The 22,277-nt window shown below is 32.9% G+C and overlaps 1 protein-coding gene and 1 non-coding gene across 2 annotated transcripts in view; one reads left to right on the plus strand and one right to left on the minus strand.

Annotated features, from left to right (window-relative positions):
• The first annotated feature begins 485 nt into the window (after positions 1 to 485).
• The window catches only part of LOC118199976 (clotting factor G beta subunit-like), a 31,220-nt gene continuing 9,428 nt past the window's right edge, over positions 486 to 22,277 (plus strand). Inside the window, exons 1-5 of the mRNA XM_035371883.2 lie at positions 486 to 993; positions 4,584 to 4,687; positions 12,342 to 12,454; positions 15,977 to 16,260; positions 21,508 to 21,671. Coding sequence (XP_035227774.2) covers positions 486 to 993; positions 4,584 to 4,687; positions 12,342 to 12,454; positions 15,977 to 16,260; positions 21,508 to 21,671 — 1,173 coding nt within the window. The remainder of the gene's footprint in view (positions 994 to 4,583; positions 4,688 to 12,341; positions 12,455 to 15,976; positions 16,261 to 21,507; positions 21,672 to 22,277) is intronic.
• On the minus strand, positions 19,647 to 19,719 carry TRNAL-CAA (transfer RNA leucine (anticodon CAA)). Its single transcript has one exon. It is a non-coding gene; the product is annotated as a tRNA-Leu (tRNA).

Consider the following 22,277-nt stretch of genomic DNA (forward strand, 5'->3'; position numbering starts at 1 on the left):
CAAAAGTACTGGAGCCAGTCCTGAATACAATAGCATCAGTTATGATCGAGTATACATAGATGGAAACGGATTAGTGCCTCGATAATTTCAGAAGAACTAGGGCAGAAGATATACTGAAGTACATTTATTATATGGTAAAAGGAAAAAAATAGAACATTCATATTTAGTTTCGCAATAATTTTTTTTTCTGCTTGCCCCATGTACGCTACTAATAAAATTAAATGTCAGGTATATTTTTTGATTAAACTGTATTTAAGTAGTTGACACTATATAGTGTTCAATTAAAATGATTTATTGCATTTTCAGATTCGCTGGAAGTGGTCATTTTTAATTCTTCGTCAAAAAAACCCGAGCACACCCAAGCAGACAGAAATTGTCACACAGTTGCAGGAATGGAAACAATTTGTGAACCTTACTTGCGGTGTTATTTTAACAACTCACCAGCATGGACTGCAGTAAAATGCAATCGCAATAGATTATATGACATGCTATGTTGTTCTGATGGGCTACAGGATGGAAGTATACCGAGTACGTTAATTGAAAATATGTCTGTCAATTATTCTTCTGAAAATACTTCCTCGCTGCATTCTATTCTGGAGCCCATAAAAAGTTTTCTCGAAAGTGTACTGATTCCAGTACTGGAATCCTTGTCCACAACAACACAGCCTTCTAAAATTTTCAGCGCTCACTCTGAATTAGGCAAGAGCAAAAGAGCCACAGTGATTCCACATCATAAAACTGCTGAAGAATTATTAAGCCTCTCAACGACATCAACAAAAGTCCCCGCTGCATATGATATACTGCCAAGTACGGAATTGGATTATGCAGCTGATGAAGCTACTGTATTACCCGATAGAGCGTCAATGGCATCGCCTCCAAGACTTAGGTATCCTGTAATTCCAGATGCAGTAAAAACGTCAGAGACGAATACTGATGTTTTGCCACAAAATAGTCAATCCACAGTAGAAAGTTTCACGTCTTCGTCAAGGGTTGGTAAGTGATGCGATTTATTTTCTTTTTGTTCAGCATTTATTGGTTAATTGTAACCTTTTATTTTAAATCAACTCTTAATTTTTTAATGATTGTTATTGGCATTTCTGAACGGAAATTTGGCGATTTTCCGACATATGAATTGGAGAGGCGGCTTTTGCATTTGAGATAATTTTCCTTTGTAATATTTTGGATAATAATTTTATGTAAAATTATCCAAAATTTTGAATATTTATGCATTTTTAAATTTACCAGAGTTAAGAAAAGTACCCATTTAATCTTACTAGAGTTCATTACCATTTTGAACAATTTAAGGATGATTTTAATTGCTTAATTTAAACCTTTTATCTTTTAAGCTTATCTATAATAAAAGTTAAGAAGAAAAAACGTTTCTAAATAAAATAAAAATTAAGTAATAAAAATTTCAAAATCGAATAAATGTTACATACGGTTGTACCCCAGTATCCAAGGTTTCAGTTATCCTCGGATTCAGTACCCTTGGTTCCAGGGCAGAAAAAGAATCCTTCGAAGAACAGCCAAATGTAAAACAGCCACTGAATAAATATTCTAACGGTGATCATGACAATATGTATGTGATGATTCACATGCGCATATAGAAGATCCACATGCATATGATACACACGATATAGATGATCCAAATTGTCTTCTTTTTGTTTCCCATGACGTGTATACATTTCCCTTACGACTGTAACAAAAGGGGAGAGAAGTGATAGCTTGATAGCTTCAGAACCTTATGCCTATTGTCAAGTAACAGGTCACTTCTCAGAATCGAGCTCATCTTAGTTCACCCCTCTCGCCCCGATGGCTATAAAAAATATCACTAGCTGCTACGACTATTAGCAGCCAAAACATATAGCTTCCTCTCTTCTGCACTTACACACATTTTGCCTGTTAAAGTTTCCTCTTGTCTTGTTTTAGCAATTTTCTGAGTATCATTAGTACCATTTTATTGCAGCTTTCGCAGTGAGAAGTGTTTTATTTTAGAGCTTAAGAGTAGCGATGTTACTAGGCTTTCTAAATTTTACTCAAATAAAATTATTCTCAAGGACCTAGAATATTTTTTTTGTTTTGGAGGTATGAAAGCAGCTAAATTGAAAACAGATTTTACCACAAATTGAGTCAAAATTTTTATTATCGATCAAAAGGAACATGTTTCTGCATAAAACATCTCATATTCACTGTCAATTTCGGTACCACTACAATAGTTTACTTCTGTTTGCAGTAATTACTACTGCAGTAGTTTACTACTGTAGTGGTACCGAAAGTACTACCAGAATCACTATCTTTGGTATCGGTATCCAACAGTATTCTCCGAGTCGCCTAGCGAAGTAGTCTCAAATTCAAATTGCACGCAGGCCAAAATCTGAAAGTAGATCCACAATCTGAAAGTAGATCCAAAATCGGAAAGTAGATCCAAAATCGGAAAGTAGTCATTTCGCTGTAAAATATAAGTGAATAAATAATGGCGTGCAATAAAAAATAAATGGATAAATAAAAATGAACAAATAGAAAAGAGAGAGAGTTTTTCTAACAAAACAAATTTCTTAACTAAATTTTAAAAAATTCACAAGACATTTGTTAAAGCATACATATAAAAATGATGCAAAGAAAAAATTCAAATTATACATACTGCCTTGAAATCAAAAGTTTGGTTGGTATCTGCAATAAATTTCTGTTGGTCACAATTTATAATTCAAACATATTGGCAGCAGTATAAATATTGAAATTTTTAGATTGACATTCATTCAATTAATTGGAATATTTTGAAATAACCACTGAATAACTTAAATTAAAAAGAAATACATGAAAACTTCATAAAAGGACAAAACTTGAGAATAAATAGTGTCTACCTATCCTCTTTCTTTTATTTAATACGTTTTTCTATAATACATATCAAAAATACGTATTTTCATGTAAATTATTATAAACTTCTCTGTTTTTAGTACATATCATGCCGTTTCGATTTTTATAAAATTTGTAACTTGAAAAATTGCTAGAAAGTATCTCCATCACCTCTATTGGCAGTCTGGTTTTTTTCCTTAGATTTCTTAATTTTCAACTACAGAAAAGAAAAAGTTCACGTGTGAATGTACTTACAAATAAGGCCATTATTTCAATTGCAAAAATTCGTAATCGAGGATATATATCTTTTGACGTGTACTCATAAAAGTTAATCAAATCTGTATCTCTAAATCTTTAAATACAATTTATATCATAGTGTAAATTATTTATCTCCATTTCTATATTTTCTATGGCATTACTGACGTTCGTTATTGGTAATGGAAAATAACGTAAAATAGACTCGAAACGATAAATATCTTAAACTTTTCTTTCAAATTTTTATCATAAAATCCTAGTTAGTTTATGAAAAATGTAATCGAGGGCCGCATAAAATTGTTTCGGGGACCGTGAGCCGCCAGTTTGAGGCCACTTGCCTTTAGAGCACTGCATGTTCCACACTTCACGCTTTTCCCACCGCCGGACGTTGGATTCATTCACGTCAAAAGCAAGTACTAGAGCTCGTTCCAGTTTTCATCAGAGAGTCGGATTGCAGTTTAAATTGCACCTCGTAGCTGAATCCATTTGTCGGCTATTTTCGTTCAAAAGACCTGTATATATATATAAAATAATAATAATAATAAAAAAAAATCCCATGTAATGCTTACCAATAATAGATTTTATATCCAATCGTTAAATATGCGCTGCTATGTTTGCACATGTTTGTATGTATCTGTTTCTAATCAATCGCGCATAGGTGCACCCCTAATTTTCATCTAATATTTTTGCGAAAAAAAGTGCGGCTTAACCACGTCAGAATATGATACATTAATTAAATATAACGCTGAAGCTATTTTTCCCCCATATCTTCCTTTAATAGACAAACTGAAGCTCTCAGAATTTTACTGCTTTTAATCTATCATATAGTTTCATAAGAACAGGAGATTAAACAATTCTCTTTGCAAAAATTTCTCTACAATTTCATATTACGAATAATAAAAGCATCAGTGCCAAAGCAATGAAATCTAATAGTCGAATTACATTACCAAAAGTATCAGTCAGTATGATGATAAATTTATCAAGGATGTCTCCGTTTATTATTCGTGATATATAAAATTGTAGATGAATTTTGTAAATAACATTATTTAATATTTTGCTCTCATGAAGCTATATGATGAATTGTTTTTTCTTTTAGTTCATTAAATATTTTATGAATATTTAATGAAAATTTAAATTTAGATATTTAATGAATAAGTTCATTAAATACTTAAATAAACACTTATTTTATAAAATTGTGTTTGAAACTTATTTTATAAAATCATTTTTAGCGTTCTTTTATTTTAAATGTATAAATCTATATGTTTTCATTTCCGTCAAGAAATCCCAGTTCTTCTTCCAGTCATATAAGATTAATAATTACTTTCCAAATGTTTCGATTCCATTTACGGGAAAAATGAGTATCGTTTTCCCAAAAGAATGATGAAAAAAGTAAAACTGTATTCGGTTATAAGAAAGTTGCATTATTAATCTGCTTTTGCTCTATCATTTATCATTTTTCATAATTTACTCATCAGGTTGTGGAATAAGATATGAGGGATATGACAATACTAGTCTGAGAAAAATATTTGAAGGCTTCGTTCTTGGAGGATCAGAAACTAACTATACTTGGCCTTGGATGGTAAGCATATAGCATATACGTACACAGACTACATATTTCTTGAGAAACACTAGAGACTTTAATTTATTTTAAATAGCGGGATATGTTTCCAACCGAGCTTTAATAATTAGATGATTATTCAGTAATTTTTCTCTCCTAAATTTTATATTTTGTAGCAAATACTAAAATAAGATTTATGAAATAATCTTAGCTTTGTAATAATAAAATATCGTTTTCTGTATTTATATACGTTTGCATTCGTGTGTCAAGATCGCTGTAGATCCTTTAACGTTTTCTGGCAATAGTTATACTCTGATTCCTAAACTCCTCCAAGCTCTGCGCCTTGGACATCTACTACTACGCTATCAGTAAAAGGAAAACTTCCATTTCTGATACGAGCAGAAATGGGAGTACTTATAAGAATCAAATCTTATCGAAAGATGGAAGAAAATTTTAATTAAGTCGTCAGAAAGGAACTGGAGTGTTTGTAGTAGGAAAACGTACCAAGGAAATATCTGTATTCAAACAGCATATATATATATAAGCTGTATATGCTGCATGTTCAAACTATATATATATATTTGAATTGATATATACAATTTGAAAGGTAAATATTGCATATATATATTTCAAATTGTATGTATATGCTGTATGTTCAAATTGTATATATATATAAAATTTGAAAGATAAATATTGCATATATATATATATATATATAATTTGAAACATTAATTTAGTTATTTCACTCAGAATATATCTTAGCAGATCAGAGTTTGAGTATTTTATGAATTTTTCTCATGCTCTCTTTCTGAAATCTGTCGATATATTTAAAAAAAAAAAAAAAAAAAAAAAGCATTTAGATACATGTGAAATAAAAATAAATAAATTTTAATTACATTCGAAAGCTGAATTTTTCTAAATATTTCTATGGTACAGATCTGCTTATATAGATATCTATGATAATTTATTAGCATATCAGGAACTGGTTTGAACGTTTTCATGTTTATAATACATTGTTTTATACTTTAGTAACCGTTTCCACGGCGAGATGCCTAAAATAGCGATTATAGAAAATTTAAAAAATATGTATAACAATTTTAATGAGTGCAGCTAGTGTCACTTCATGGATCCAGATAGTAAATAATAACAATAGAGCTTAAGAACTGCGTTTACTGCTTTTAAATCACTTAGTTTGTTAATCAGTAACTAGAATAATATAGATTAAATATGAAAGAGAAAAATTAAACATCTTAAGCTTTACCAAATGGTAACACGCTGGCGCGTAGAAGATTAAAGTATTTTATATTGCGCAGTGGCAACACTTTTCTTCGCTTTCTCAAATGACAACATATTTCTTTTAAATACTCACTGTTATATATAAATACTGACTGTTATGATTCAATTTGAAATATTAGTATCTTATTCTTTGCAGAGTAGTGAAGCATTGCTTCCCAATCGCCGATTTTCTTTAAAAAGTATTATCATATTCAAGCAAAATATTAAATAAGTTTTAAGAAAAATTCGAATTTCAAAATTTGAGCTTCGAGGTGAACATATTCTAGTGGAAGCCAATACGCGTTCGAAATTTGATGTTTCTAGGAGCGGCCGTTTTTCGGCGATGCGAGGAACATAATACATACACATGTACGTATATACACAGATATACAAATTCTTCATTAGGTAGAAAGATAGCTATGGAGATCACACTTTATTTTTAAAATTTTATTCCTATTGCTAATTTAGGTACAGAGTTCCGTTCCGAATTGAAATGCAACGGTTACATTTGTATGGGTAGAATGAGAGATTTAGTTTTTTTTTTTTTTTTTTTTTTTTCTCATTAGCGATTGCATGCGATGCTAGATATAAAGAATTTACTGTTTTCATTGTTTGTTATTCATTTTTACATTTCTTTTTACGTACAAACAGGTTTGGTATCCAAGTTCCTCAGAAAAATAGAATTAATATCGATATGGCACTTTACTTTAAACAGCTCTGCAAAATTTCCAACATTAGATAAAATTCTACGAAGTGCTTCGATTTCTTAACCATGAACTGAAATGATTAAAAAAATTTAAATATTTTACTGCCAGTGTAAATGGAATACCTTATTTTCATGTAACTTGTGTACTGGCGCCATCTAGTGACTTAATTAATTATCAATATGAGATTTGGGAAAATGTATTACAGCTCGAGTTATAAACATCAAAATGTAAGAATAAAATGATATATTTAAAGTTCTTTGGTAAAATATTCATAATTAAATTATTATTTGAAATCTGTTTCTAATAAAATTGCGAGAGGCTTTTATTGATTAGAAACAAACTAGGTAAAGTATTTAATTTTCAAAATGAATATAATTAATTTCATATTAACATTGATAAGATTATGTAAATGGATAGAATAAATTATAAACTATCCACATTATACATATGTATCAAAATATGCAGTTAAATTTTTTATATTTATAATCAGAAAGAGAGGAATAGAGAAGGGGGGAAAGGAATCCTTACGTCCTCCTTCAGGAGGAAGGGATTCACTTCCGAAAATGAAGGATCAATGTCAGTTTGCACTTAAAATTGATACAAATTTATTGAAAATCTCTACCAATCGACGCTAAATTGTAGCCTAATGTAAAATTGTATGCTGAAATATGTTTCTTCCATTTAAACTATTAAAATAAGAAATGGGCAATTAGGTTTCAAAAGTATTGAAAGAAATATACATAAAATACTAAAAGAAATCATTAAAAAAAAAAAAAAAAAAAAAAAAAAAAAAAACCCGAGAATAAGGAGTTTTGTATTGCGTCATAGAAAAGAACTTTATTTGCCTTCAAATCAATGCATTAATTATGTATCTGTAATTTCAACTCTTTGCTTATTTTTAATATGTATATTGTACATTTTGTATCAAAATAATTCGCAGTTCCAGAAAACCTTTTCGATCTGATGAAATGTTGTACGGGAAAGGAGGAGCCAGAAATGAAGAAGAGGTTAATATCAGAGAGTAATCAAACTATTTATTGAAAAATTATCGTATTGTTATGCTTAGTATGATATACGCGTGATGTATCCAGAACTGTTTGTATTAAAATGTATACAGCTGCTTTTGTTAGCAATGAAGAAGTAAACATAGAAATGTCAAATGCAGTTTAACGGAATTTGCTGCCAAAGAGGTACTTCATCAGCAGGTTCACCTATATTGTGAAATGAAATCAATATACGTCACAATATGCTTCTTTTGTGTTTGACTGCAGAAAGTTTTGAAATACTTTGAGGCCAAGAAAGGATTCTGATTCCACAGAAATATATCTTGGATATGTTCGCCAAGTGTGGGCTAGCAATAACATGTAAAGAGGTCCCAGACAGACACCCCGTCGACACATCTGTGGACCATTACCAAAGAATATGTATTGTTAAGAAGGAAAGCTTCGCAGCAGCAGGAGTGGCTCCCTCCGAACGAAAAGGGACACAACTGCGCATGCGTGAAATATCAGTCGCCAAAAAGCGTCAAAGCTCGCAGCTGATGTGGAAGTTCGAACAAGTTCGACGGTCACGTTTATCAAGAGTTTAAAGCTGTGTGACTCCATTTTTTACCCTACATATTGACAGATATAAAATCAGACATCAAACTGCGATATGGATAATACAAGTTCAACTAGTAAAGCAAAAAAGCACGAAAATTCGAGTTTAAATTATCGCGAAAAGTCAAAGAACGATTCATCTTAACCCGTCTTCTTTAATTTCCTGTACACGTGGCGGAGGTGAAAAATGGGGGAAATTCTCGCCAACAGGTTCCATCGCCAAATCCCTTGGCGAATTGTCCCTATTCTTTCTAGCGGCGTAGAAGACAAACTGGTTTACATTACATCTATAGAGCCCTTCCTTCTTTTCATAGACTTACTTTGCCATTACAGTACTGCAAAATATGACTAAAGGTTATCGGAACCAAATTCTATTGACTATCCCAACTATAATGCTACATGTGATGGACATCGTGCATATGTATTAAAAAGCATTGCATACTTTTTCTTTTATTATAGTAACTCTTTTAGGCGGCTGACTGCGCCAGCGGCTTGTTATCAAAAAAAGTACCTGCATTCCTTAGATGATATTATCTCGAAGAAATATAAAACGTTTTTCTTGACTTATGTAAGAATCTTCCGTTCATGAACCCATTCACCGAATTTTATTGTCATAGCTTGTATATTTGTGATCTCTCCTCTCGCTCTCTCAAAATGCAATACGAGCACAATGATATGAATAAAAATTAAAACTGATTATCATTACCGTATAAAAAATGTTTGTACATCATATAATTTCATAATACTTCAGTCATGGATACCGCAACATTTCGTTACACTATTTTTTAAATTTTATCACGCTTTAACACTTGACCTAGAAACACATTTCACTATGCCTTGTCTTTAAACTGAATAACTTAGCATGTTTTTTGTTATTCATTTTCAAATGTCAGATATTATACTGACGTCGTAATTCCAAGCTGATTTATATGAAATGTACGCAAGGCAGTTATCTAATCGCAGGCTCATATTAAAGAACTCTCGTAACTTTGTTTTTGGCTAAATTTTTATTTGGGTTTGAACTATCATTTTGTATAGTCTAAATTTTTATAGTAAGGAGAAAACATATATCTTGGAACTTCAAACGCAGTTCTAAACAGGAAATCACACTTCCCTCCTTCTCCCAAATTTTATTACTAATAAAAAAAAAAAAAAAAGTATTGGCCCTTGATAAATTCAGCAATTTTATTTAACAATTTAACAACGATTTTTGTTTTTAAACATGTAAAATATTGTAGATTTTATTAACAAAGAAATCTTATAACAGAAATATAAAATGTATGTACACACTATCACAAACATGTATACATACATAAAGTGAATCATTCGTTTTTTTTTTTTTTTTTTTTTTTTTTTTTTTTTTTTTTTTTTTTTAAAAGCATAAAATGTGCAATATCCTCGTCTGGACTCGATAGACTTCTCGAATACGCACCGAGGATGCTTCTAATTACTACATACCAAAGGCATTCGGAAAGGAGGGAGAAATCACCTTATATACTCCCTCACAGCGACTGGGGTAAGGGGACCTAACCACCAAATCCTAGTGGTGACGAACTATCGCCCACAACCTTTTAGTTCGAGCTGCACCTTGTGTAAGGTATTTTCTCCCCCCCCCTTTGCGCATGCCTTCGTGTTGTAATTGGAAGCACACTCGACGCGTTTTCGAGAGGTCCAGAGTTCCAGTCCCTGCGAGATCATTGTTCATTTTTTATGTCTTCTGCTTTAAAATAACTTAATGATTCTACAAATCCATTTCCTCATTTTCCGGGCCAACAAATACGATTCTGCACGTCGTTACAGAGAAGTAATCTTCGAACTCTGCCAGTTCTGAAAATCCATATAACTATAATAATTTTATAGAGCCCCGTCCTTCATACGAATGATAAAAGTTAAAAATGCATGGAAAATGTTATATTGAAAGTCTTGCGACTCCTTGAATATTTCTTGGCGTTGTATTACTGACCAGTTAGCGCCCTGGCATAAAAAGCGGCAACACCAGAACTGGTTTGACGAGGCGAAAAAGGGTTCATGGTGAGAAGAAGAACGGAAAAAGGGCGGCGAGGAAAAGTAATGGATGGTGTCGTAGACGTTTGGCAAGTTTACTGTCAGGAGGTATTAAAAAAAATTAATATGAGTTACGAAAATTAAATAATTTCGACGATTAAGCATCCAATCTAGGGAAACAGGGCTCGGTACGACAACACTAAGCTGTCAAAGGAATATATTGAGCCTTAATCATAGGCATAGCACGTATAAAATAATTGATTGTTTGATTAATTTACTGCTCAGCTAACTTGTGTCAAGGACCCGGATCTTCGAGAAATAAATTTTTAAGTGTGTATGACGGACGTATGTGTTCAAGCCATTTCAATAAATGATTTCAGACTTTTGGCATTATCAAAGAGCGAGTAACTGGATAAACATAGGATCTTAAAATGGTGTAATGGGTTCATCAGCAATGGATCATACCAAAATATATCAATATTCTATGCGTTTAATGTAAAAAATGAAAACAGAAATCATTATTTCATTGAAAGCAGATCTAGTGCATATTATTTTAGGTAGCAGTAATAACAGAGGTTAAAAAATATCAATTAATCAATTGTTTTATACGCTTCTTTTTGCAGATGATAAGTCATTTAAAAATAACTTCGAATTTTAGTTTTGACTCGTGGGATCCCCAGAAGACGGGAAATACAACTCGGTTCCACAGAATGTAGTTTGAGGACTACTACTGTGGACTGTATTTATTACATTGTGAATTTTTTACTGCACTATTATTATCTATAACTCATTATAGATTGTTCATTGCCCAATATTTTTTCTTCAATGATGAAATAATTCGTTGAGGCTATTGGTGAGTTTACCAAGATTGAGACCAAATCTTCGAACTCTGCCAGTTCTGAAAATCCATATAACTATAATAATTTTATAGAGCCCCGTCCTTCATACGAATGATAAAAGTTAAAAATGCATGGAAAATGTTATATTGAAAGTCTTGCGACTCCTTGAATATTTCTTGGCGTTGTATTACTGACCAGTTAGCGCCCTGGCATAAAAAGCGGCAACACCAGAACTGGTTTGACGAGGCGAAAAAGGGTTCATGGTGAGAAGAAGAACGGAAAAAGGGCGGCGAGGAAAAGTAATGGATGGTGTCGTAGACGTTTGGCAAGTTTACTGTCAGGAGGTATTAAAAAAAATTAATATGAGTTACGAAAATTAAATAATTTCGACGATTAAGCATCCAATCTAGGGAAACAGGGCTCGGTACGACAACACTAAGCTGTCAAAGGAATATATTGAGCCTTAATCATAGGCATAGCACGTATAAAATAATTGATTGTTTGATTAATTTACTGCTCAGCTAACTTGTGTCAAGGACCCGGATCTTCGAGAAATAAATTTTTAAGTGTGTATGACGGACGTATGTGTTCAAGCCATTTCAATAAATGATTTCAGACTTTTGGCATTATCAAAGAGCGAGTAACTGGATAAACATAGGATCTTAAAATGGTGTAATGGGTTCATCAGCAATGGATCATACCAAAATATATCAATATTCTATGCGTTTAATGTAAAAAATGAAAACAGAAATCATTATTTCATTGAAAGCAGATCTAGTGCATATTATTTTAGGTAGCAGTAATAACAGAGGTTAAAAAATATCAATTAATCAATTGTTTTATACGCTTCTTTTTGCAGATGATAAGTCATTTAAAAATAACTTCGAATTTTAGTTTTGACTCGTGGGATCCCCAGAAGACGGGAAATACAACTCGGTTCCACAGAATGTAGTTTGAGGACTACTACTGTGGACTGTATTTATTACATTGTGAATTTTTTATTGCACTATTATTATCTATAACTCATTATAGATTGTTCATTGCCCAATATTTTTTCTTCAATGATGAAATAATTCGTTGAGGCTATTGGTGAGTTTACCAAGATTGAGACCAAATTGATCGAACGATATATAAGCGAATTTCGATTATTAATTAATGTATTATTTATATTATATTTTAAGAAGAATTAAACGCTAAAATTAGTTTATTCTATTTTGCATAATTCAAAAATTTATCTCCCGTTTTTTAACAGGCTTCTATTCATTCGTGGCAAAAGCCTACCGTCAGTCGTTTACTTTGTGGAGGAACGCTCATCAGTCGACGACATGTTCTCACAGCTGCTCATTGCTTTGACGATAACAGCAAGTATGGAATATTCTTCATTCTTTCACGTCATATCTAATTATAGGTAGTCTGAACAATTGTTTTCATACAATGACAATTATTCATAATGTAGAAAAGAATCAGAAAAATTGATTAATATTATTAATACAATTTTTTTTTGTTATGCGTAAAATGATACGATAATCTTGTATTTAACGTCTTACAACAATATCCTTGTATCTGGATTAAGAAATACAAGATCGATCTGTTCAGTGGATGATGAATGGGGATACCTCTTGATTAGACTTTACCAATGTTTAACAAGTATTGTCCTACATTCATCTTTAACTAAATTTGTTTTAATTTTAAATAATAATAACCAAATCAATTACATTTTCACAGGAATATCATTTCAGAATTTTTCAGTGATGCACCGCGCTAAAGCGTTCTAAAGATACTCCTAACATTAAAACATCGGAAACAGGGCATCTAGTCTAAAACATAGCATTTCTAAATACTGGTCATTCAGCCCTAGTTCAAATCTCAGTGAACGGACTGGCTGGCTGAATGGGTTATTCTTAGTTTTCCTCATGTGTAATGTTAATGAGGCTGAAAATATCGTGGCTAAACATCGTGGAAGAAAATACCGCGGAGAAAACAAAGCAAGACGAAAACGTCGTAGTACAAAACATCGTACGAGAAAACAAAGCGAGAAAAAACATCGCAATTCTAACATATCATGGTACAAACCATTGTGATCGAAAATAAAGCGGTTCAGAAACTTCGCAGTTTAAAAACATAATCGTCGAAAGTATCGTGGTAAAAAATACACCTACAAGTCGTCATATGACGATATCATCGTAGACATGCGTTTTTTAAGGGTTAAAAGTTGTAAACGCACGTTAGCATAATGATTTGTGAGCTGAAGGAGAAATGAAGAATATTTTTATTTTTATATTTCGTATTTTTGATTTAACTACTAAATTTCTGCTGAAAAAATAAGAAGAATATTCAAAAGTTAAAATTAAATGGATAAACAACGCTAGATGTAGCAGTTATTAGAATTTTAAAATAAGTAGCTACTTAATAGCTGTTAATAAAATGCATGACAAATTTTCCGGGACCTATCCAGAAATGGGACATAGCAATGAACAAGGAGACTGTCCCGCACAATCCGAAACATCCGGTCGCTTTACAAATAGCATACTCTTAGGTTATGTGATCTACTGACAAAGATCTCTATTCGTACAGTCTCGACTCTGGGGGTTTCGAATAGATTCATAGTACTTAGAGTAGGCAGCGCAGGTGGTCAAGACTTGAGGATGGTGATATCGCTAAAGGAGGTCGAATCCTCTTCTGATGCTTAGCTAGTCTAGAAAGCCTCCTCACTGACAACGGATCAAAGTTGGCGGGACATTTCTCATTTTATTATTTTATTGCTTTTTTCTCATTGTATTGCTCTCATTGTATTATTTTATCGCTAATACATACAGGGTGATCAGCGAATAAGCCCTGATTTCAAAATTAAATATCTCTACAACAAAGATCGATAGAATTATGCGGTAAACTGTACGTTTATTAGCAAAACTGTAAAAATGGTGTACAAAAGTTTATAAAATTTAGTTATGAAATTAGTTAACAGATGGCGCTCCAATCGCAATGGCCTATCAATAGCCTTTAAAATGTGCTTCGAAGTCGAAAGTGATCAGTACAACTGTTGGCTAGTGAAAAGAGGCTAGCGTAGAAAGTGAAATAATGTATTCCATCGAATGACGTGTATTTTGGTTCTGGAATTTCACCAATTAGAACACAGTCCTACGGCAACACTTCGCAGTTTTCGAAACCGATTCAATGTTCCAGTTGGACCCGATGCGAAAACCATTCGCATGCTGTTCGCGAAATTCGAATGGACTGGCAGCGTGACTGATGATCGAAAGGGAAATGTTGGGCCTAAGCAAACTATAGTCACCCCTGCCAAAGTTTCTGGATTTGTTCAGCAAAATCCTAGAAAAAGCATCCGACGTATTGCATCAGAGACAGGTTTGAAGTACACGAGCACACAAAAAATATTTAAAAATAGCCTACCGCTGTTTCCATACAAAATCCAAAGTCATCAGGCCATACCCATGAAAGCTGCGCAACAAAGGGTTCACTTTACGAACCAGATTCTAACAATGATCGACAACGGCAGATTTGATGTGAGCTGCATCTGGTTCACACATGAGGCACATTTTCATTTGAATGGAATCGTTAATAAACAAAACTGGAGATTTTGGGGTACCGAAAATTCTCATTTGTGTGAATAAAAAGCGCTGCATTCGCCTAAAGTTATGGCATGGGTTGCGGTATGCGCCAGAGGCATTATCGGACCCTTTTTCGTACGAGAAACGATAACTACTGAACGTTACGTTACAATTCGTCAGCACTCAACTAGCGTTGGAGGATCGACCAGGTATTGAGTGGTTCCTGCAAGATGGGGCTCGACCACATCGAATAAATAAAGTTTTTCACTTTCTTCACGAATGCTTTGAGAATAGAGTAACTGCGTTAGATTATCCTCAATTTACTGACACAGGAATAGCTTCGCCTCCATATTCTCCCGATCTGAGTCCTTGTGACTTCTTTCTGTGGGGCGCATTGAGAGACGCTGTCTATCGAAATAATCCTACTACTCTAGATGAGCTTGAATTGTTGATTGGTGTTACATGTGATTCCATTTCCGTCCAGAAATTGCAAGAGGTGATGTCTAATTTCATTGTTCGTTTACGCCACCTCATTGTTTCGAACGGTGAACATTTTGAAAAAGTTGTATTTTGATTGCAAAGGCTGCTTCACTTTATTCTTTTACTAATTTTTTGGCTCCTTTCAGAGAAAGAGTTTTCAGTGCGGAGCGCCATCTGTTAACGATTTTCGTAACTAAATTTTCTAAATTTCTGTACACCATTTTTACAGTTTTTCTAATAAATGTACAGTTTACTGCATAATTCTATCGATTTTTGTTGTAGAGATATTTAATTTTGAAATCAGGGCTTATTCGCTGATCACCCTGTATAAGTGTATAGTTCTCTTAATTAAATAGGAGTGCGATAAAGATAATTACTCAGGCTAGCTCGCTTTGCCTTAAATGATTTAGAAAGCGGAAGCCCAACTCACCTGAAATTTTAGCGGCCCTACTTACGATATAGGGTATGCAAACGTCTTTTCTTTAAAGATTAATTATTGATTCAGAGACCCTCTGAACATAGAGTGCCTCGTGATTGTGACTTGTAATACCCCCAAAGTCCACTCCTAGTTGTCATCCGACGAGTCCAATTCGGTACCAGAAGATATTAATCCTGACAGATTAAACCTGCCCCAGAGTGCTTCCGTAACGCTGTTGAATTTATTTATACATAAACAGATTATATAAAGAAGGAAAACATTCAGTGAAAGGATTGGTAGAAATAAAAATCAACAGTTTATCACTTAAAAAGATCGAACTGCATTTTCAAATTGGATATAATTTAGAAAAATGATATAAAAGGCATTTATGTGGTGTAACAATAACTACAATTTATTTTTCAGGATTAAGGTCAACTATACTGTCATGCTCGGATCGAAAAGCCGAATTCCTGAAACAGACGATAAAAATGTTTTTTATGGGAGACATGTGAGTGTTTCAAATATAAAAACACATGAACATTACGTTTCCAGAGTTCACTACCATGATATAGCCATCTTAACTCTCTCTGAAGACATTGAAATCAGCGAAAGAGTGCAGCCAATTTGCCTACCCAATGTGTCAGACACGGCGGCAGTTACGTCACGGGCTAATGTTACAGTAACTGGCTGGGGACATACGTCTTATGGTAAATAAACTTTTCATATTATTATATGTCACAAAAGCTTCTATGTACCGTTTATATAAATGTAAAAAAATGTATGAAAATTGCAATATTACTGTCAGCATAAAATTTATAATGGATATACTTTGGTATAAATCATTAAGTTGCTGGAAATAAAATGGCCGATTTTAAAGAGGATTAAAAATGAAGAAAACAAAAGAACAAGAATACTTATTTACTCAGCGTAATTGGTAGCAGTACTCGTAAATTTTTGCGAACGTATGTCAAAATCATTTGTGTGACGTTTGTAAAAATCGGATGTGTATACCACATGACTTCCTTGTACAACCTATTAAATTATGCATACTTTTTGTTGCATTTCAATTAAACTTACTTCCTCGAATTTTCATTACAGGTATATTTCTCATTCGATTAATTCAGTTCTAACTTAGCGGCAAGGCAGAAATACATTAAAATCTCAAAATATCTTCATTGAAAATTGTAAAATACAGAACATGAAAGAACAGATACAGTTAACAGTTAAAAACAATTTTTACAATTAAAATTAGAGTTTCTGCGCAAAAACAAGCAATTCTGCCAGTGGGCATCAAGACAGATTTTCCGGTGCACAAAACTGAAAGCTTCCTTTCGGTCCCATTTGGCAAGAAGACACTAAAGTTGGTGCACAAACTGACTTAATCACTTATTATACTAAGAGTTTCAAATGTAAACAAGTGGGGGCTTCATTAGGCTGAGTAGCACTTAACACCGTTTAAATTATTGATGATTCTACAACTACTGCATGCAAATTCTCTAAAGGCATAAAATCCTTAACCAGAACATAGGACCAACTTAACTCAATCCCTTTGAAAACAGAAGTGGGTTATATGTATATTTATATTCGATTGCTACGGCTCATTGCAAACAAAAACGGAGGTACACAACTACATGTTATAGCAGCCCCATATACAAAATTTCAACGTTCTGAGCTTAATTGTTCGTTAATTATGCTAGATACAAACATATGTAAGTACGTACAGAAGCCAAGAAAAAAATATCTTCTGACTTCATTTTAAATTCCTTTTAGAATCCGTTTTGCAAAACGAGTTCTTTATTCTGTCCGCACGTACAGATGTCAGGCAAAAACATCGTTCAAAATGTACATTTTCGTTAAAATACGATACCCGAAATTTTTCGCAACTTCCTTTACTTCCTACAAAGAAGTAAAAAATAGTATCTGTACAAGAGATGAAGGCTTCTACTGCCCGATTAATTTATCTATAGTTGGCAAATAATTTTTTGGATAAAAAATGGCTTAGTTTCCGGAGAAATACGTAACCTGTTGAGAAAATGCCAAAATAGTATGGAGGATGAGCAAGCACTGATTTGCTGTATGGTAGACACACTGCCGTATCTGGGTGGGTAGTATCCTAAATTCATAAGACTGCATGGCTCTTCTGGTTGCTTAGGTAAAATTTCTTTTATTAAAAAAATTATTTTCCACATATTTGAAGAATATCAAGGCGCATGTATCATTTCGTCTTTTGGGAGTAATAAGAAGTGAATAAAGTGAATAATATCAACAGATAGCACAACTATACTGTAAACATCTTATTTAGATACAAAGATATCTTTGAAGTCTTTACTGGTATACCTACACTCCCAGCCATGTCGACGAACATATGACCATCATCGTAAAATATTCACTTCTCATCTGCAGTCATAATTCATTGAAGGCCAGTTTCTTCTTTATTTTTTCTTAAGGGACAAGGGCACACTTCTAAGCTCCGTTCTTAATTTTCATCAGTGAATTCGTAAGGCACCCACTTTTACAGCTTTTTATTTTTCCTTTAAATGCCAAATGCTGTAAAACAATAAAAATTGCGTATTAATTGTATGGGCAATTTCTAGTGCACAATTTGTTGTTTTAGTTCTTTAGTTCATTGGAATCAACGAAGGAAAGACGATGTCTACGCGTTACATTTTGCAATCTCAAACCTCCTGAACGAAAGATTGCAAATCAAAGTCTAGCTATTCTCTCATTAGTTATTCCTCCCCTAAATGCATTGTCGATATTATTACTACAACCGGTACAGAATTTTCCAGTTTAAAATATATCTGGCAGTCTTAATAAACTGGGCTTTATGATAACTTGTTGTCAGTGATATACAATGTTCAGTGCTCGTTGAATGAAATAAATACTACAGTTGCATCACAGATGTTTTATACGATCAAATTTAGCATAAATTCCAATGCTCATTTTTTCCCAAAACCAATGGAAATATGAAGCCATTCAACGGCTGTTTCATCTGCTACAATCCAATAATAAAATGTTTTATATAGAATAGTAAATTTAATAAATAAATAATGAATAAATAACATAATAATAAAATGTCTGTCAATGTAAATTTATAATATTCTGAAACTTCTATTTTTCTGTTAAAGTGAAATATTTTGATGACGCTGAGTAGTCAACATATGATTTTGGATTCTTTATTAAAAGTTTTAATTAATGCATGGATGTGCATAGGATAAATATAGGTAAATATAAATAATCCGTAGTTACATCAAGCTTTTCCAGAGCTTTCACATGAAGTACGTATATATTGTACTGATTAAAACACGCAATCCGATCAGTATACGATTTAAAACATTGTTTAATTTATATATATATAAATAATTTTTATAGATGTCAATAAGGGAAAGTGCATTCCTTTCGTTAGCAACCACATGGAAATTCCTTCACAGAATAGTCCAAATACTGTGCAAAGCTGTGATGTCATTAAAACCTACAGAGGATGTTTTCACATTTTTAGAACAAATTCAGTAATAAATTAAACAAATGCGAATAATTTGAAATAAAAATTTCTGGAAACAGCTTATTAGTTGAAATAAATAATGTTGTATGTTACTTTTAAATGCATATTTCTTTCAAAATGTCGCATGTTAATAAACTGCGGGGTTGAAGGATACGTTTTTGTGCTTTCCGAAGATATATATTCCTATCCCATAACTGAGAAACGTTGTGAAATGCATGGTATTAAAATTTTTAAGTGAAAAATGAGCAAAAGTATTAATCAAAAAGGGAAAAAAACTTTCAAATATTACTGATACATGAAACGAGATCTCCAAATGAATACCCGAAATAGGTACGTACGGTTTATAGTGTTTCTAAAGTTAAACCGTTGGTATCAAGAGAAAAATCCGCCGATGCAGAAATCATTTCCAAAGTCTTAAAATACATCTGTGCCAATAAAAAGTAAAATAATAAACTAACATTTACAGCTTAAAAAACTAAAAAACAAAATTTACCAGCTTTTGCCGAGATATGTGCCTCAACACAGAAAATTTGTACAACTCTTGTAGAGGCATTAGGTTATTTCGAAGCAGGAGATGTGAAAAATGAGCAATACCCTCGCCGGGACTCGAACCACGGACCTCTCGAGTTTGCGTCGAGCGTGCTGACCACTACACCACGAAGGCAGTCTAAAAAGGCGGGAGAAATACCTTATACCTTTATGAAAACTATTTAGCCCGAGAGAAATAGAAATACATTGTGACTCTCGATGAAGCATGAGTTTATCTAAATGAATGCAACAAAAAAGAGAAAAAAGTTATTAACGAAAAAAAGAGAAAAAAATGTACAAACCTAGTTCCGTCAGTGCAATGAAAGTTTCAGTAAGGGGTTTATGATTGTCGCAGGACTCTCTTACCATAAGAAATTGAAAATAAGAAGAAGAGGGGATGTTAAAATCAACTCAGCATACTATCAAGAGAATGTTTATGTCCCATGTTTGCAGAAGAAATTCCATTTCATTTTCCCAATGACTTTTAAAGAGTGAAATTTCATCAGGACACAGAAAGAAGTCATACTTTGAAAAGTACAGTTACATTCATTGAAAAAATGAAGACTGATACAGGTATTGTATACATACCTTTTCAACGTATTCCCGCAAAGTTCCGTGGGCTTAAACCTATGGACTATTGTGCGTCTGGTCTTTTGAAAAGAGCTCTTCTAAACGTAAATACAGCACGATTGATGGACTCTGAAGTAGTAGAAGAGAAAAATAGAAATCAATGCCCCTGGACATTTTGCAAAACATCATTCCATTTAGGAAATCCTAATGCATATTTACGGTCCAAGAACAAGGTTATTAGATCGAATATTAAAAAAAAATACTCTTTACATATTAAAAATTAATTAAACGGTCTCGAAATCGTTCTATAAATTTGTAAACACCCTCTGTAACTAAGCTGCTTACCCGTATAATTTAGTAATTAGTTTACTCATGTTATTTCGTCTTCAATTTTCTCTTCGAACTCTTTTCTAATGATAAATCCATGCGTTAAAACTCTCTTACATCGTAAAATCCGAAAGTTGAAATTATGTTTTGCTTTCTGTATCTGTACTTCTTCATTATCTTTACATTTCTCTTCATATTCGTTAAAATAAAATAAATAATAATCTCTTCAAATAAAATTAACAAGAATGCTTTGTGCAGGGTTTCTCAACCGGTGGTACGCAAAGAAGGAAAGTATTTTGAACTATTAAATTCAAAAATTAAAATCCCAACATCCTCATTAGTTTTTGTCTCTAACTCTCGTAAATCTATGCGATCTGATCTTTGTTCATAGGGGTTGGTGATAGTAGTACTCTGTAGCGGTGATACTAAAGGTTTTCAGTTTTTGTTTAGATGCTACGCATTAGTCAAAAGGTTGAGAACCGCTGCTTTAGGGTTTTTCTTTTCTTTTAAATTACATTCAGAAAAAAAACAAATTCTGGGTCAAAGCATACTTGTTTATATTTTATTCAACATATAACCTAACGGAAAACGAAACGATGAATATATGAATATTTTTGAATGAAAACTAATGACTACATTGAATATTCCATAAAATACGAAATACGAAATGTATTTTATTTCGATGGTGGATTTACTAAGACGAAAAAATTAGAGGATCTCTCTTTTTTAACAGGCTTCGCTCCGAGCTTCCAGTTTTAAAATCTGCAGTTTTAATCAAAACATAACTTTGAAAAGGAAATCCTAAAGCTTTTTTAATTCCACTGTATTAAAAAATAACGTCTTTGGTGAAACTATGCATATGGAACTAAGATATTTATTATTTTTGTGCATATAAAGCTGATTATCGTTATCCAAAGTAATTGGATTAGGATAAATGATGCACTATCTATCTATCAGATCGAAAATCGAAATAATTGATATGAATGTACTTAATTTTATTTTCTCATAATAAAATTTCATTTTTTAGGGGGAGAAAGCAGTAACATTCTAAAAGAAGCCTCGTTGCAAATTGTGGCCCTCAGCCGTTGTAAACTTGCTTATGAAAACCTTAAAACTCGAGCTCTGTCTCAAGGTATTACCACGAGTATGATATGCGCTGGACATCCTGATGGAGGCGTGGACGCTTGTCATGTAAGTATTCACCCTTGCTGTGTAAAGACATTGCTAATGGATCGGGATTCCCATTTGTGAAAACGGAATTACCAATCTTTGAGTCAAAGGTAGATCAACTGGCCAAGTACATTTTGAAAGGGGAAAGATAAAGCATTTCTTCGCAGGGAGAAAGCAATCTTAATGGTTTTTTTTTTTTTTTTTTTTTTGGCAATGAAATTTATGCAAATATGCAAAACCTGCATAAACACCATTTTCTTCCTTCTTTGAATGTGGCATGTTAATGGAAAATTCATCTGTGAATCAAATTATTGCAACGGCTTTAACTAAAAATTCATCGAAGCTGTAGGAAGAGGTACTGTAGAAGTCATGCGCTAGGTGACTTCTACAGTACCTCTTCCAACCTCACACGCAAAGTTGAACAGTATACTGAACTATTTCCTTAGCAATATTACCGTCAATAACACAACGGAGCTGCAAAGTGAGGGCCCAAGGCCTCTGAAATGTTTAGGGCCCTACATCCTAAAATATAATATACGTTTACTATTTTATTTAATTAATTGGCTTAACTTTATTAGCCTTTCACGACTGCCACCTTTGAGAACCGAAACACTCGTTACTGGTGTC

The sequence above is a fragment of the Stegodyphus dumicola genome, chromosome 7, assembly GCF_044657685.1.
Source record: "Stegodyphus dumicola isolate Sdum_Otavi_A_Nest chromosome 7, ASM4465768v1".
Taxonomy (NCBI): domain Eukaryota; kingdom Metazoa; phylum Arthropoda; class Arachnida; order Araneae; family Eresidae; genus Stegodyphus; species Stegodyphus dumicola.